The sequence below is a fragment of the Malaclemys terrapin genome, chromosome 8 (genome assembly GCF_027887155.1).
Source record: "Malaclemys terrapin pileata isolate rMalTer1 chromosome 8, rMalTer1.hap1, whole genome shotgun sequence".
Classification (NCBI taxonomy): Eukaryota; Metazoa; Chordata; order Testudines; family Emydidae; genus Malaclemys; species Malaclemys terrapin.
The window spans coordinates 66,775,000-66,793,730 of record NC_071512.1 but is presented as its reverse complement, the minus strand read 5'-3'; the positions used below and the strand labels follow the sequence as shown (position 1 = coordinate 66,793,730).

General features: G+C 39.4%; 1 protein-coding gene across 4 annotated transcripts in view; it reads right to left on the bottom strand.

Annotated features, from left to right (window-relative positions):
* PTPRC (protein tyrosine phosphatase receptor type C) overlaps positions 1 to 18,731 on the bottom strand; it is a 124,257-nt gene that overhangs the window by 66,669 nt on the left and 38,857 nt on the right. Inside the window, exons 3-6 of one of the 4 annotated variants that reach the window (XM_054038096.1) lie at positions 7,815 to 7,838; positions 4,025 to 4,159; positions 3,044 to 3,181; positions 2,203 to 2,238 (exon numbers count right to left, since the gene is read on the bottom strand). In XM_054038096.1, coding sequence (XP_053894071.1) covers positions 2,203 to 2,238; positions 3,044 to 3,181; positions 4,025 to 4,159; positions 7,815 to 7,838 — 333 coding nt within the window. Of the gene's footprint in view, positions 1 to 2,202; positions 2,239 to 3,043; positions 3,182 to 4,024; positions 4,160 to 7,814; positions 7,839 to 10,274; positions 10,351 to 18,731 lie in introns of those variants that run through there. The other 3 variants (XM_054038099.1, XM_054038098.1, XM_054038100.1) reach the window with 3 other exon arrangements.

The window sequence follows — 18,731 nt, the reverse complement described above, 5'->3', positions numbered from 1 at the left end:
ACCTTCACCAACAAGAGAATGCCTCCCATCGGTGTAGGTAGTGTCTACACTGAAGTGCTACAGCAGCACAGCTGCAGAAGGGTAGCTGTGCTGCTGTAGCATTTTAAGTGTAGACGTGCCCCTAGAAATGTCCTTTTAAATCCCCCATCAATGTATAGACATATTATCAAAGATGGTTTATGCCAAGGCCTCCACCCCACACAAGACAGAGCAGGTTAGGTTATGTTAGGCCAATCAACCTGATAGGCTTGGAGGAAAGCCAGGGACTAAAAAAGGTGAATTGATGATGAAGCCTAGCTGGGCAAGGGCAACTGAGCTTGTATAAAGCCAGCAAGCTAAGAATAGAGTGGGGTTGCAATCACTCCCTGGAAGCAGGGAGGTTTGTTTGGGCTACAGAGGTTGGTAAGAAGTCAGAGAGGGGAAGTAGTTTACAGTTAGTCCCTGGGAGCAAGGAGTTTGGACTGGTAAACCTAAGGGGGCAGAAGATAGAGAAGGGAAATACAAAGGAGTCCAGGGAAATAGCAACAGGGTCAGGGAGAAAGCAGACCATAGCTACTAGTCCACTTGTATTCACACCAAGCCTTCCACATGGTCTGGGGGAAATGGGCATTTTACCATGGAGGCCCCTGATGCTCTTTCCTATGTGGGTGGGGAGATCTGTGCATAGAAAGACTTCTCTGCTTTTGGATCGGGAGAGGGGACACAATCTGTCCATCTGTTCCAACTAAAATGTGTATTGATATTATGCATTACAAAGTGACTAGCAAACAAATAGGTGTGAATAAATTCTATTCAGCCATCCATCGTGACTGTACAAGATATACCAGGATCATTACATACACGGGCTAGACAGGAGTCTAAGAGTAGATAAAAAACAACAGAATGATGGTTGAGTTGGAAGCTGACACACGTATTGGTTGGGGTATGTTAGGACATTGTGTGAGCTGGGAGGTTGCATGGTAATGTAAGAAGACTGAGAGGTATCCAAACGATGGTGTATTTGGGACAGAAAGAGGTGTCTCTGGAGAGCGAGAGTGGTGACAGCACACTTGTCTCCCTACAAAAAGTGAACATCCTACACTACTGTACCCATTTTTGCAGCATTTACAAGCTCTAGAGGCAGACAAGTTCAGCCCTCTTCAGAGACATAGTCTCTCCATTGAACAAGGATGCTAGGATGGGAAGTAAATTCTCTTTGGGGCCCAAGAAACAAATGAAGCACCCTCTCTGGGCAATTTAATTTACAGTTTTAATATTACAATTTAAAAGACATAAATATCAATTAATACTTGAAGATATTTTCTGATGGCTAAAAAGCATGTAACCCATACAGCACTATGTATATTATACATGCACTGTTATGGTTCTCTGGGTCCTCAGAACAAAATGTAAAATCCACTTCTTCAATATAGACTTCCTTCAGTAACATCACCAAAATCACATATTTAAAAAAATATGGTCTCTTCAGACTGGAGAAGTAGAGAGTCATGTAGAGATCAACTTAAGTTTATTTTATGAATTTTGTGAGGCATTCAGAGACCATGATGAAGGACATATAAAAATCTAAATAGATATGAGATGAACGGATCATGACTGTAATACAACTCATTACCATGGTTGTAATGATTTTATCCCATCTACACAGGCAAGGGGAAACCTTGTTATAACATAATCTGGAAACTATTGTATTACTGCACAATTCCCTGGCTGAGCATGCTATCCGGTCTCCAATTCACCTTCCACTCCAATATGCTCTGCCTATCGGCTGAGGAAGACAGATAAGACTAGTTTTATCAGTTATTCTCTAAAGCCTGCAGTTTTCTTATTTTGTCTCTCACAGGATATAAAATTAGATGATTAAAGAGAGAATCTTAGAGGGCACCTTGGTATTGAACAAACAAGACATTTTTCTCTCATAGGCAGACAGTATGCTGTAGCACTGGTGAGCTGTGTTACTACTTCACCAGATGAGTGCATAGTGGGTTGTCTGAGCAGCTTGAGAACTGGGCAAAAGCAGTCCAAACATTTCTGAAGACCTGCAGAATAACCTTCCAAAACAGTAAGAAAGCCCATAAAACAAAATAAAATGCTTAAGTACCTGCTGATTTTGTTTGTTTGGGCATTTAGTTGATTACAGTGAGGTGGGGGAGTGTTATTTCTGGTTTAAAAAGTTGCACTTCACCTTTATTAAACATAACTTACCACAGTCTATGGAAGGAGTCGTTACTGCGGCGGTCTCTGTAAGAACAGGGGGAAAATAAGACGACAGCATTCCATTAATAATTTTGGGGAAGGATGGTTAATGCATTTGTACTTATATCACCAGACATTTATTTCAAAATAATGTTTAGCCTTTACACGTTAAAATTGTTGTACTTTGATTAACTCATATTTCTGTCTTCAACCTTAAAGTATTTCATTATTTCCCTTTGCATGGTTGATTGCAAATTAGACTGCTCATTATACACGTTTCACAACTGTAGTTCTACACAAGCAAGTTGCATTATTTTTCTTATAGGTCTGATATGCAAATCTACATGGGGAGCTACATCAGTCTCCTTTATAGCCAGAATAAGGGGACAGTAAGTATCTTGATTGGAATGGTGCTTTTGCAAGATTTCAGTGATGCAGATGGCATTTGCAAGAAGACCATGTCACTTTGGGAATTGCCATGATGGTGGTGGTGAAGTTTCTCAGTTTTGACTCCCATTAAACAAAAAGAATCAAACCATTGTGAATTAATTACCCTAAGCAAGTAAGAAGTGCAAGATTGGGATTCACCATTGTTTTTTTTCGAGAAAAATTAAGTAATATTTTCTGTTCATGATTGTCAGGAAGTGAATATGGCCTTTTAAACATAATTTAATCATTAAATTAACAGTAATAAGCTTCCTAAGAGACTTTAGTTTCATGCAGTTTCTTCAGTGGTATCTGTGATAAAAAAATATTTGTTAAGGCTTCAAAGATAAAGTTACTTCAGTGGCTAACACATTTCTCATGCATGTAGTGTTAGAATTGCTATTACTGTATGCAAGTTTGTCACCATTTTTGACAGGTGGAGTAGTCATCATGGAATGTGAGGTGTCTGAGGAAGACTCAGGCATGTTTGCTGTAGTGCTGGTTGGAGTAAGGCTCGTGGATGGTGAAATGGTGCTGTGCAAGGATGTCATACTGGAATAATCTGCAAGGAAATACAACAAATTAATGTCAGAAAGTCAGTCCATTGTGTGGTCATATCATAAATGGGTTTTAACCTATGCTTTCTTTTTATTATCCTATCACAACAGTCCTAAAATGGAGCTGCAACTGAGTTTGTGTTAGTATTTGCATTTAAAAAAAACAAAACAGGAGTCTCTTAGTATAATTTAAAATAATATCAAACTTCTACAGTTAAATACTCCTAAAATATATTGAGCTGAATTCTGCAGTCACTACTCAGACAAAACCCTTAATGAAGTCAATGGCAGTTTTGCCTGAATAAAGGTTTCAGGGTTTAGCCCATTATACAAACTAGGAAAGACCACAATTCTTATCCTTATTTCTTACCACAGGGCTCAATTCTGCTAACACTTACTACCAAGCATAGTGCTTATTCCTACTGATTTCAGATTCCTACTGAGACACCTCAGGGTAGTAATCACTACTCTCCGTAGTAGATGTTTGCAAGATCAGATTCATAAGTACCTAGGTACTACACACAACATAATTTTATTTTCTTAATTAGAAACAATTATTACTTATTTATTCAGTTTATATTAAGCCTACTCCTGAAGTTCTTACTTCGGCAAAACGGTCATTGACTGCAGTAGGAGTTTTGCCAGAGTAATGACTGCAAGATCAAACTATCAGATGTTGTACTCTGGAAATAAAATGCAGAAGCCCTTTGCAGTCTGGCAATTGTGCAGCTTTCTCAGTTTGTTGAGCAATTAATATAATAAGAATTAACCTAACTGCCGAATTATACAATTTTCACTCCAGCAACTGTACTATTGATAGTCTGGGGCATCTAAAGGCATCAGCAAACCTGGTGGTTTATACGTGGTGGTAGCAGGCGTGAGTGAAGTAAAGGCAGCAGTGCTGCTGTGTGGCTGATTGTTGGATCCCATGGAAGAGTCTGAGTATGCATGAGTGAGATTTGCGCTGCTTGTTGGAATGACACCTGTAGTAAGGAAGTACAATAGTTTGTTATTGCTTCCTAACATAACATACACAGACAAGGACAATAAAGTCACATGTAAGGCTGCTATACCAGGAAAGATAATGTTAGAAGTTCTTGCTCTTATATTTAGGCAGACACACAGTTTCATTTTGTTTCTTATGTATACGGCTAATGGAAAAGATAGCAAAATACATTCTAAAAGAAAGGTAACCAGAAGTACAAAGCATCTACAAAGTGAGCAGGTGAATGTTGAGTGTCCTCAGTTCTCACTGGGACTGATTGCTGTTGCTGAAGTCAAAAGTGAGACTCTCATTAGCTTCAATGGGATTAGGATAAAGCTCTTTGATTTTGATAGTAGGTGAGGGTGCTCATCCCCCTGTGTAGGTTCAAGATTTCTTGTGTTTTAAGAAATGGTCATTATCATGCAGAAAGAGAGGTCTAAACTTGTCATTTTAATAACTATTCCAAAACAACAATATAAATGTCACCACTACCCTGTAATATTCTCTCATGTATAAAACCATTATAAAAACTAATTAGCCTGTCTATTGTTCCAGCACACTTGTATAACTCAATAAGGATCAGATTCTGTTGGTAAATTGTATTACAGTCATTTTACAGGTGGGTACAAGATTATATATCCCAGTAAATGGTAAAGCCCTGGAGCAGACTCGGGAATCCTTACTTTCAGTCTCCCGATCTAACCACCACCAACACTCAGACAAACGGTCATATATGAAATCTTTACCAGGATTCTCAGTTGATTAATATTCTTTAGATTAGCTAGTGGGACCTTCAAGTTTTAGCTGAACATCCAGTATGTATAATACCTTATATCTTTTCATGCATTTCCATTATAGAAAAATTTTAATCCATGTGGATAATTGACAATTTTGTAGGCCTACAGTTTCAGGGAGAATGAAGACTGTTGTGAATGCAAATAGCTCTTCCTTCATTTCAGAGAGGGCATAACTTTTCAATGAGCACACAACAAAACAAGAGTATGAAGATGGACAAAAAATTAAGGCCTCAGGACATCAATACCATGTCAACTTGTCCTTAAGGCTGATGATTTTACAAAGCATTTTATATGGAATATGTATCCACATAATCAGCAGCATAATAGCTCCATTCTATGGTTTTTAGGCTAGTTTGAAAGAAGCTATGAATAAATATATGCCCCAAAATTGCTTGAAATCAGTACTCCTTTCTTCGTCTCTTTGAATACGAAATATGAACTAAAATTCATCTCTTGCAATAGCTTTATGGAATATATACACGTCTACCCCGATATAACGCTGTCCTCGGGAGCCAAAAAATCTTACCACATTATAGGTGAAACCGCGTTATATCGAACTTGCTTTGATCCGCCGTAGCGCGCAGCCCCACCTTCCCGGAGTGCTGCTTTACCGCGTTATATCTGAATTCGTGTTATATCGGGGTAGAGGTGTACCTGTAAATAACCTAATGACCACTGGATGTCATCATTGCTTCACAGAAGGAAAACAAAATAAACCATCTTTTATCTAAAAATAAATCATTACTTCAAATTGGACTATATTTTTAATATTGATTGATTTGGCATCTTGCAGTGGTCCACTTTTGTCCAACAATACTGTCTGTTTTTCATCTTCTGAAAGTCCATGGAGCACACTGGTACCTCTCACTGGAATATTCTGCTGCTATTTCAGTCTCCCTGTAGTGTTCCTCTGCCTTCAGCCCCAGTTTCACTGTCCTCTCTCTCATTCTCATCTCTGACCTCTTAACTCTTGATTTACAGATAAAGATAAGATGGTCATGTAACTGTGTGGTAAAGTGTTCTTTCCAGATGAAGAACCTGAAATTCTTACTCAGTGGTAAGTAGAAAGCATATCAATGACATATGCTAAGTACCATTTGCAAATAAAGATGCTTAATAGCTTACAGCTTCATCTTGCATTCTTTACTCAGACAAAAATACCAGGTAAATCAATTGAAATTTTGCCTCATGATGCAAAGTACTGTCTAGAGGACTGAATTCCTAGAATTATTCATCTAATACACCTCTACTTCAACATAACGCTGTCCTCGGGAGCCAAAAAATCTTACTGTGTTATAGGTGAAACCACATTATATCAAACTTGGTTTGATCCGCCAGAGTGCGCAGCCCCGCCCCCCGGAGTGCTGCTTTACCGTGTTATATCCGAATTCGTGTTATATCAGGTCGCGTTATATCAGAGTAGAGGTGTACAATATAAAAATGGCATGATAAATATGAGTCTCATTTTTCAGCTTCTTGTCAGAGGCTAGTCCAACAGTTCACAAGGACTGTCCCTTTGGGATCTGAGTTAGAGGCCTCAACTTGTTTCTTTTGGTCCTTGGCCAGCAATGATATTGGGAATGTAGCTGAGACAGTGTACTTCTTGAGGCATGGAACATCTTGAGTTGCTCTGCTTTAATCCCTCTGCATAACTCAGGAGTAGTGCTGAATTGTGTGGAAGAGGTAGAGTTGATTATGACCTTAAGAAGGATGAAGCCCCCACATTCAGGAAAGTATCTCTTTTCAGGACATTATTTAAACAACCTGTGGCAGCAGCAGTTGTGAGGTTTTAACAGAGTCTTGTGTGGTGATGCTAATGGATACTTCAGTAGAATATCCAGTATGTATATATTTGACTCAGAACATGAGCTATGCTTGCAGAGTCATGTTCCGCCTCAGAGTTGCTTGCAGGTGAGGGTGACGTATAATGTGCAGGTGTGACTAAAGAGCCATTAGACAGTGGGAGACTTGAGTTTCCTGTTGTGAGTGATAACGAAAAATATAATGGTGGAAGACAGCACATCCTTAAGTGTAATTAGTTAAACAGAGAAAATGTCACTCTTCTGAAGTAGTCTTGCTTCTGGACTGATTATAACAATGCAGTATGATGAGGCTGTTTGTCCTCCTTTGGGACTGGCCTTTTGGCATTGAGGAGTTTCAAACAGCCTTTGTGGTCCCCTTTTTAGTTTCCTATAAAAATCTAGGGCTCCACATTCTGGGCTGTGCTATATTTATAATACTATGCATTGTTGTTGTTTTTTAAAACTGTAAAGATCTAGTCCCAAGCCAATGAATTTAGTGGAAAGATTTCAGCTGACTTCAGTGGGCTTTGGATCAGTCCCTAGATGACTTTTAAAAAAAAATTCTGTCTGCTTTTTCTGTAATTCTTGTAAAAGTTTAACTCTTCTGTGGATAAGATAAATGTGAAAACACTATCTGGGATTAACAAAGCCAAACAATTATAAACACATTTTCTGTTTAAACTAGCACACACAATTCAGAATCTACCATGTTCTATTATTTTTATTATTAATTATTTGTTTTACAAACATATAACAAACAGTCCCACCCTGAAGAACTTACAATCTAAATGAATATGCTAAGTGAATGAGATATGTTCAGTGAAATACATGTAAACCACAAATTCAGACAGAAGCAAACTGGTTCATTCGGTACCTCCTTTTTAAACCAGTCTATATTATTTCACCTGTGATCTCACTATTCTAAATATAAAGGCATTAAACACTCGTACATACAAAGCATGTGTCTTATTGGAAATGGACACAACCACAATACAAGCAAATTTCATAGAGAGGTGTTGCAGTTCTGTAAGAAAATTAAAAATAGTTCTCTTACCAGGAGGAGATTTCGATGTTTGCCCTAAACGGAATAAAAACAGGAGTAAATACAATATGTCAAGAGACGGTTATACACATTTGTGTCCATACATTAAGGCCCCAATCCTGCAATCAGATTCATGCAAACAGATCTTTGCCTCCATGCAGGAGAAGGGCTCAGGGCCCTGATTCATCAAGGTATGTGAGCACATGCCTGACTTTAAGCACATGAGCGGTCCTGGAGAAGGCAATGAATTAAGATTAAGACAAAAAAGCACATGCATTCTAGGCTCTTCAGTTCCTGCCGTTTTCTTGGAAGGGAGCTGATTCACCTGAATCACTGACCTCTCTCTATATGCCTCACATGATCAACACATGTCAAAAGTGTGCCACTGTTAAACAGCACTGAGAACTGGAAGCACATAGATCAGGAAAGGGATCGGTGAAGCACAGTGATAAAAACCTATAATTATATTGGTTTTATGATGTTACCTGTCACTTTGCAACTTTATCTCTATATATTTTTGCTTATACTAAAATTTGGAAACATTAATCATATTTGATTTTAATTTAAGCAATAAAAACAAAACAAGGTTTCTGGAACGTTAACAAATTATGATGTAATATAATGGGCCAGAGCCTCAGCTGGTGTAAATCAATATATTTCCACTTAGGTCATTGGAGCTGGCTAGATTTACACCACCTGAGGATCTGGCCCAATACTACTGAGTAAGACTAACTGGTGCTATACCAAAGAGTGCTTTTCAGTTGTCCATGGGGCAAGGAGAACCATTCTTTTCTTCCCAACTTCACACTGACTGCTCCTGGGCTTCCCCTGTCATCTAAAAAGATTTTAACCTTGTAGGTCACTCAACCCATTGTAATAAGATTTATTTGGGGAGTTATCTTGTAGCTTGATATTGGTAGTCTGGGATTCTGATGGAATGGGCATGGGATGGAGATTTCCCCAAGATGTTTGTAACTAGAGGTGAAATGGTTCTCTCAGGTGTAGAGGATGTAAAATGGAGGTTCAATACCAGTCTATATAACCCTATAGCACCTGGTGATACATAACTGACAGGAACTTAACTGTGAAATGTATGGTATAAATAGTAATTGTCTTTATGCTGTAGTGCTTTCTTTAATCCAGAATGTGAATTCAAGGCATGAGACACTGAGCTCCATTCTTTCATCCAGGTGCTTAATTATCTGTCATGCAGTACACTGTCTACCGTAGAACAACATGTACTATACAAGTAACAAGTTAAAACTAGAACTAGTTTAATTTGTTAATTCTCTGTGATGCCTGAGCCAAGGAAACCTCCACATCTGAGTTGGAGTTCAAGCACTTGGGAGGCAAAGGTAGAATGAGAACTCAAACAATGCCTGATGCCTTTAAGGCCATTTTTGTCTAAGTGTGTGTGTGTGTGTGTGTGTGTGTGTGTGTGTGTGTGTGTGTGTGTGTGTGTGTGTGTGTGGTGAAGGGAACCCACAGAGATGCTGGAAGGGATTGGGTTCAGCATCATATATTTGTTCTATATCTGAGGCCCACAGCTGAGGGAAGCCTTCTTTATACACATGTATAAAGCTTCCCTCAGCTGTGGGCCTCAGATATAGAACAAATATATGATGCTGAACCCAATCCCTTCCAGCATCTCTGTGGGTTCCCTTCACCATATCACACCCCCATATTGGTATTTTTGGTAAACAGCCTACAATGAAATATTCCCAGCTCACTGTTAGGAAATGTAGCTTTAGCAGCATCAGGACCATGGGTCAGATTTTAAAATATGGCTGCCTAAATTGCACATGCACCTGCACATGCTCATGCTTTTATGCATGCAAAGTGGATACCTATGCATGCACTTACCTGTCATGCACGCACAAATTCTATGGATACAATTCACAATAGGTGCCTGCATTTGAGAATGTGGCACTGTGTTTCTAAGAAAGAAATTACATTAAATTGGCTATTAGCCAGGATGGGCAGGGACGCAAAACCATCCTCTAAAGTGTCCCTAGCCTCTGTTTGCCAGAAGCTGGGAATGGGCAACAGGGGATGGATCACTTGATGATTACCTATTCTGTTCATTCCCTCTGGGGCACCTAGCATTGGCCACTGTCGGAAGACAGGATACTGGGATAGATGGACCATTGGTCTGACCCAGTATGGCCATTCTTATGTTCTTATGTTTTAAGCTTTAAGAGTCTGATTCTCATTTACCTAAAGTCTCTCTGCATTTTGTTCTGACAGCATCAAGAGGTCTTAATGTAAATGAGAATCAGATTCTAAATATACCAAGGATATACAAATATTTTGAAATATTTTCCTAATTTAATTATTTAATGTATTATTCATGTGAGGTAAGCCAGTGTGAACAACTGTAAAGGATTGTTGTAATATCTGTGTGGTGGAGCTGGGCGTCAATTCAGGGAAAACAATCTGAGAACAAAACTGTGCCCCATGTTTCACTTTTACCTTTGTTGTCGCCTGCAGGTGAATGTGGAGTGGAGCGTGCAAGTAGAGGTGATGTGCTTGTGGGCATGGGAGAACTTATAGTTTCTGTTGTTGTTTGTCCTGTCACATGATGGGGAAAATATTATTAATTGAATAGTGTACATAGCAGAAAAGTACAATTTAAATAGAAAAAAAATGTCAGCTGCCATTAGTTTTCCAGCGAGGACCATATTTCTTATTACAGCATTGATTACAGTGGGATAACTTCACGATGCTCTCTTATATTATATATACACAACAAGAAGGCAGAGGTGTTTGATGCCTATTTTGCTTCAGCCTTCACTAAAAAAGGCAAATTGTGACCAAATATTTAACACAATTAATATTTACAACAAGGGACATAGCAAGCAAGTCAAAATAGGGAAAGAACAGGATAAAGAATATTTAGATAAGTTAGATGTATTCAAGTCAGCAAGGGTCTGATGAAATTCACCTTCAGGTACATCAGGAACCAGCAGAAGCAATCTTGAAATCAGTAGTGATTATCTTTGAGAATTCATGAGGATGGGTAACATCACAGAGGACTGGAGAAGGGCAAACATAGTACCTATGTTTAAAAACTGGGGACGGGGGGGAAAGACCTGGGGAATTATAGACTAGTCAGCCTAATTTTGATACCTGGAAAGATACTGGAACAATAAATTTGTGAGCACCTAAAGGATAATAGGATTGTAAGTAATAGACAACATGGGTTTGTCAAGAACAAATTATGCCAAACCAACCTATTTTCCTGCTTTTACAGGGTTACTTGATTAGTGCATGGGTAGAAGCCACAGAGGGGATATATCTTGATTTTAGTAAGGCTTTTGACACTGTCCCATGACATTTCATCTAGATGAAATTACTTTAAATGGGCGCACAACTTGTCAAAAGACTGTAATCAAAAAGTAATTATCAATGGTTCACTATCAGATCGGGGGACATGTTCCCTAGGGGTCTCTCCTGTGTTCGGTACTATTCAACATTTTCATTAATGACTTGGATAACGGAATGGAAAGCATGCTTATAAAATGTGTGGATGACACTAAGATGGAGGGAGTTGCAAGTACTTTGAAGGATAGAATTAGAATTCAAGATAACCTTGAAAAATTAGAAACTTGGTCTGAACTCAAGATGTGATTTAATAAAGACAAGTGTAAAGTACTACACTTAGGAAAAATCAAATACACAACTAGACAATGGGGAATAACTGGCTAGGCAGTAGTACCGCTCAGAAGGCGCTAGGGATTATACTGGATTACAAATTGAACATGAATCAACAATGTGATGCAGGAAAAAAAACTAATATTCTAGGGAGTATTAACAGGAGTGTTACATGTAAGACACAGGAGGCAATTGTTCCACTCTACTCAGCACTGGTGAGTCCTCAGCTGGAGCACTATGTCCAGTTTGGGGACATAGTCTAGACATAGCCACAGTCTAGAAAAGGTGTGGACAAACTGGAGAGAGTCCACAAGAGAGCTACAAAAGATGTTAAAAGTTTAGAAAACCTGATCTATAAGGGAAGGTTAAAAAACGTGGGCATGTTTTATCTTGAGGAAAGAAGACTGAGGGGGAACCTGTCTCAGTGCACGGGCCTGGACTAAATGACCTCTTGAGCACCCATAATGTTTTCTGACTTCACTGGAGCTGTGGACCCTCAGCAGCTCTGAAAGTCAAGTTCCATATTTACATGCCTAAATTCACATATATATCTTCCAATAAGGCATTCGGTCTTGCTTTGAAGATATCAAGAGATGGAGACTCCACCACTTCCCTTTGTTTCTTCCAATGTTTGTTCCAATGGCTAGTCACCATTACTCTTAAGAGATTGTGCTTGCTTTCTACTTTGAGTTTGTCTGGCTTCAGCTTCCAGCCATTGGGTCTTATGCCTTTCTCTGCTAGATTAAAGAGCCATTTAGTACCCAGTAATTTCTCCCTGTGAAGATACCGCTACACAATACTCAAATCTCCTCTCAATCTCCTTTTTGACATGTGAAACTGATTGAGTTCTTTAAGTCTCTCACTGTAAGGCATTTTTTCCAGTCCTCAAATCTTTCATGTGTCTCTTTTCCACACCCTTCCAAATTTTTCAACAGCCTTTTTAAAATGCGGACACCAAAACTGGAGCCAGTATTGTAGGACAGGTTTCATCAATGAATACAGTGCTTTATGCAGATGACAATAGGTGCCCTTAGGCCTTTGTAGGTGTATTAGGCTAAGAGCCTTGAATTCAGTAAAATTAGTATTATGAGGGAGGGAGACAGAAATAAATGACCCTGGCTGAGTGTAACGCCGACAGATCCCGGTCGTCAGCGGGCAGGATCGAAACGGGGACCTCGGGAGCTCAGTGCATGGGTCTCTACTGCAAGAGCTAAAAGCCAACTGACTGTTAGCTAAGGCTGTAGAGCAGACTCATTAATTTCTCTCTAAGTGGTCTTGGTGCCACTAGCTGGGACAGAGCACCACACCCAGAAGGTGTGTGGGGGGGTTACATGAGCACGTCAAGTAACAGCAGCATGAGCACAATTTGGAAAAGAACAATAACAACCAAAATGCCACTTAAGGCTCAGTCCTTCACATCTGAAGGCTTTATTATCTCCCCCTTACACACACACACTCACTGAATTGTCTTCATCACTGCGCCTCTCACTCATTGTTCTGTCCCAAAAGATACTCAAGAAGCTCCCACTCTTAACAGAAGCCCCGAGACACATCCTAAAAGAGCCCCTGATGCCTTGTAACATCTCTGGTTCTATTATAGAATGCCATAATTTTGGCAAACAGCAAGACTCCACATGTTCAATATTTCTCTGCTGGCAGCTCTCTCCCTTTCTCAGCCAGTGCTTCTTCATTACACCACCATCCTGTTAATTTGCTGGCTGCATTCTGTGTCTCTCCACTAGCACCTCACTGCTTATTATCTCTTCTTTACTTCACCTTCCCCACATGATGCTTCATAACTATGATGTCTGTACCTCTTTGAATACAAACTCCTTCACCCCTTTAAAACAAATCAACCATCACAACTGAAACAGAAGACAAGGATAGCATAAGGGATACACATGCTTGCGACCTGCTGACATGCCAGGGTCAAAATTGGTCTCTAGTCTCCAGCACAGAAGCTCACCATAGGCAGACCTTCAGGGCCTCAAGGGGATTTCTCCTCAATGGCCTGACAAGCAACATCATAATAGTTCAGCTGCTCAAAAGATGCTACAAGTTCCACAATCCATCTGGGCAGTTTAAAAAAACCCCAAAAATGTAGCCACCGAGTTTAAATTAGGCGCCCCAGGAAAATGCTCAGTTGCTAAGTAGCCAAAAGCCTGATGGAACTTTGAAAAAGCTCACATACATTAAAAAAATGAGATAGAAAGAAACCAGAGGTGTATTAGTGTATTAGAGCAGATGTATTATCTAGAACTAAAATAAAACTGGTAGAAAGATAATGCTGAAACAGCCATCCTAGTACTAATGTGTACGAGTTGGGTTTTTCTAGTGGGTTCATTCCTGTTATCGACCATACAGCACCACCATAGATACTCCAAAACCACCTACATGTCTCACTGCTACTAAGGCAGTAATGGTTGAACCTCACCAAGCTCAGAGATTGGGTACAGACACATATCCAAAAGTATGGATGCTCATCTGAACTATCCAAATCACCTGAGCATGCATATCTACTGCTTATGGATAGGCATCTACTTTATTAACATTTGTAAACATGCAAATACATGAACAAAACTGGAAATCTTATGAGATAAGACAGCAAATTTGGGCCTATAGATTGGCCATGAGCCCTTCACTTAGAATATGCCTTTAAATGTTTTAAATTAAATATTTGAGCTCTATGGTTTGGTCACTTTCAACCCAGATTACTTACCCTTCATAAACTATTCCCAAATCTAATTTTGTTTCAATGCATTAATTTGGTCTTAGCCTTGAACCCAAATTTCACATTCTTTGAACTTTCGTAGTAAAGGTAAAACTTCATTTGAATGCATGTTTGCAGAAACTGAATAAGGAGTTGCACACCAGGTCAAAGTGAAATTCTATTTAGAAGGTACTGAAATGCTTACAATGAGTTGTTCTCTCTATTCATCCATCTACAGTGTAAATATGATGAAGATATGGTCAGACACTCTAAGATGTAGTGCTTCAAGAGAGGTATGATCTGTTGATCTGAGCACAAGATGGAACCAGAAATCACCGAGTTCTAATCCTCGCTGTGACACTGGCTCCTTTTGTGACTTGGGCAGATCCCTTAACCTCTCTATGCTACTAAAAAATGTGGAATAAATGGTACTAACTTAACTACCATGCAGGGATGTTTGAAGGATTCATTAATTGTTTGTAAATCTCTTTGATGATGACTACTGCTAAGTATTATTATTAAACAGCTTTACTACAGATGATGGTAACAGTGCTATCTTTCCTTTTCTTGTATCGTTCTCTGAACAGATTTTTGTGGCAATTTTATGACAAACATTCTGTATGCCTCGTATTTTCTTTTTAATTTAATTTATTATAGTAGCAGAATAAGATGCAGTTAGTATTAACTCAGTAGATGGCACCATAACACCAAAAAACTCTCAAACATTGTGCAGTTGTATCTCCTATTATAATCCTGTTGTGAGATACCAGACAAATTGAATAGCTCCTTTTAAAAAGATGAAAATGGAGATCACAGAGCACTTGATCTTCAAAATAAAAAATCACATTACTCCAATACCAATACATGTATTGTTAACATGAATTTACTTTTCCCAATGTGGCCCACTGCAATTCAAAATAGTTCAGTGATTGTACTAGAAAATCACCCTTGAAGTCACAACTTTCTGCCCCTGGTCATATCAATCAGCAAGCATGTTTCTAAAATTCGTAGCTGGAATGAAACTAAAGGATATCTCCAAAGCTCTACATGTAAGTTGTTCTGAATACAAAAAGTACAATATGTTGTAAGAAAGTCTGACAATCACTGAGACATTAAGGGATTGGCAACCCAGTCTGGATGAAATAGGGAGCATCCCAAACCTTTACTGAAATCTCAGACTTAATCAAACCTTAAATAATTTTTGAGATGATGTGGAAGTTATAGACTCATACATATAGCTCCTGGAAGGGGAGGAAAATGTAAGGTATGCAAAGAGTTTCCTCTAACTAAGACATGTGTAGACCTCCCCCTCTTGGCTCACCTGATAGATTTTCAGCCTATTAACCATGATGGTCCAGATTATATACTTATTCAGGTAATTTGCAGAAAGCACATTCACAGCAAGTCCAGCCAACGGATGGAAGACTTGGCTAATTGCTTTAGTTCACTCCAATGTCTGGCCACTAGTTGGTGGACACAATTGCAGCTGCTTTTTGGAAAAGGCTTTAGATGGGGAAGGCAGACTCCCAAAGTTATAAATCCAGAACATCTGAGCTGACAGTCCTTTCCTTTAGAAACTGTTAGACACCCAGGCCCAAAGAGGGAAAAGCAGGACTACTGTATTTTAAAGAGACCTTTGAAATGTTAAACAAGATGAGCAAATTCAAGGACTGCTGTGAAGAAACTACCGGTAGGCTAAAGAAAAGTCTAGTGTTTGAAATCCCTGGAACTTTAGGATGTACTAGCTGCATTCAGAAACAGCAACAACAGCTTTTTTCTTGGAACCATGACTATGGGCCTGATATACTGTTCAATGGTCACTCAAATAACCTACTTACAATTCTGTCCATTCAGAAAAGACAACGTACAAATTCTTTGCATCAGACTAATTTGACAGATGTAACACATCATCCAAGGACAATTCAAACCAAAAAAGCTTGAAAAGATTCAGAATAACATGTTTAGGGATTAATCTTGCCCAATACAAGTGTGGGGTATTATGTGTATGTGCAAGAGAAATCTCACAAGCAGGACAGAGATGCAATTCTGCATTAAAAATTGAAAACAATGCTGCTTAGCTATCAGATTACTCTGAGCACTTAAATCCATGTCTCACAAGACATGTGCATTCTCCACCCCCTTTCTTACTTTACGGGCGCACAAGTAGATTGAGATTTACTATGGCTCTATGCAAAGGACTGTGCCTAGTCTTCAAGGTTACTGCCACCCAGGATTATCCCCTCAGTACATACTGATGCTGAATTGCAACAATTTTGCATTCCCTGCTGCACACAAGCACAAGGAGCCAATGAAGTTGGGCCCCCTAACACCAATGGCATATTTGGCTTTTAACTACTTTAATTCAGTTCCTTGAGTCGTGAAGCCAAAGTGACTGGGCTATGCCCTGTGATTCTTGGGTGTGGGGAGAGGGAAGGGGAAGTTACCCTTCCCTACAGGCTTTGGAGCCCCTCAGTCTAAAGGCTGCAGTAGCACTGGCAGTTGATGTGACTTCCCCCTCCACAGGGGAAAATGGTCAGAGATTCTGCATAGTTGCAAATCCCCACCTCTGCTCTTCCCCAGCACCCCTCAAATGTCTAGCACGTTGTAACACAGGAGCCCCCACTGAGGAGCGCTCTGGAGTGAGTTGGGGTTGCAGAAAGTAGGCTGCATTACTTCTTCAGGGTCAGAGCCTTCCACATCTGCAGAGGAAGCAGCAGGATGTGACCTACTTGAAGGAGTGAGTGAAGCTCTTTGTGTGGGTCTTCTAGAAAACAGAATAGATTTGGACATTAGTCAGCTCTGCTGCACGCCAGCAGTGAATTGCAACTCAGAGAGGAACAACTGGTGGGAGGGAGAGGGTGAGTAAGGCGAGAAGCCTTAGAAACTGCTTCTAGCAGGCCTCTTTTGAATTATTTTTAAACTTCAAGTGGGATGAGATGTAATTTACACCCACTTTAAGGCCCCTTTACACTGTCAGCCTGGTGTAAAGAGCCTTAGAGTAAGTGAGAATGGGGCCCTGAGACTTTACTGTTTCTTTGTGAAGGAAGTTAAGAGATTGGTGCTACTTTACAAATAAGCCTGTATAAACACAGGCCTTGATACTGTGAACACTTTATATGGTGAGGAACGCCATCAAACGCAATAAAACTAATCAGGTGTATAAAGTTACTTGCATGCAAAAGTGTTTGGGGTTCAGGACTATTATAGTTAGATTTTATTCTTTATCATGAATTGTTTTGAAAAATATTTTCCATTTTGTTCCAAGCCATTCTGTGCCGAGACCTGTTGCCAATTGCTGATGGAAATCAGTATAGATCCATTCAAGTCAATGGAACACCACCAGTTTATACCAGCTGAGAATTAAAGTTGACATAAATTCTGACATTTCACCATTTGTTTTCATCCCAAATTGGGACAAAAAACTGAAATTTTGAAAATCATGTAAAGGAAATTCTGAAAAATGTTGACATTTTTGATTGAAGCAAAACATTTTGACATTCCAAAATTGAAATGTTTCATGTTGGTTTATTAACTGTCCAAAACCACTTTGTTTCAAATCAGTTCAATATTAAACTGCATTTACTCATAGTGGTACATTATCTTATGGGAGTTGTATCAGGAACCTGATGATGGCATTCACCTCTATGAACAAGAGGTATGATCTGCTGGTCTAAACATAACTTAGCCAGACTACATCTCCCCTAATGCACCCAGAGTCATGTGACTCACATGAGGCACTGCACAGCATGGACCCACACTGCATTATGGGATATGTAGTCCTCCAGGGAACCTGGCCCTCAGGGAGATAATGAGGACTGAAATTACATGTCTCATCTGACAATACTACACAAAGGAAATGCTAAACTAAAGTTCTGTTGAACTGATCCAAAACGAAGCCTTTCAGGTCAGTTCAAAATATGAGCGTTCTGATTCGGTTGATTTGTTTGAGCCAACCAAAAATGAAATATTTCACTTAGATTTGCCAGATAGAAAATCAACACTTTTTGGCAAGAATCAAAATTTTCCCAGAGAAAACTTCAATTTTGAAGAAACTGCATTTTCTGACAGAAAATCATTCAACTGGAAAATTCCCAATCAGCTCTCCTGAGAATCTCCCCCCAAACCCTTAAAGAAATACAAAAAAGAAATGCAGCAATCCAAATTTAAGTTTTGCCACGCACATAATTATTCTAAACTAAAAACAAAGCTTTGCTAGAATCATAATTTCTTAAGAATCCCACCTATTATCAGATATACAGGAAAAGCAAGTCTGTCAGTTGTCTTATACATTAAACTTAATGTCATCCATCATCTTCACAGGCTTAGAGCAAGTATAATAGACTGCTTGTATAACTACAGCTAACAACGCCTTTGCTGCTCTGTGGTTTCTCTCATTCTGTTTACTTCTGTTTTTCTTCTTCAGAACCCTACTAAAAAGGAAGAGGGTGCAGTGTACTGTGGTTTAGAGCTTAAGCTCTTCCAAATGGTGAAACTGGGTTACTATAGCACCCACATGCTCAAGTAATCAGCCCTATCTTGGTGCTAAACCACAACTTCTCTAGAGC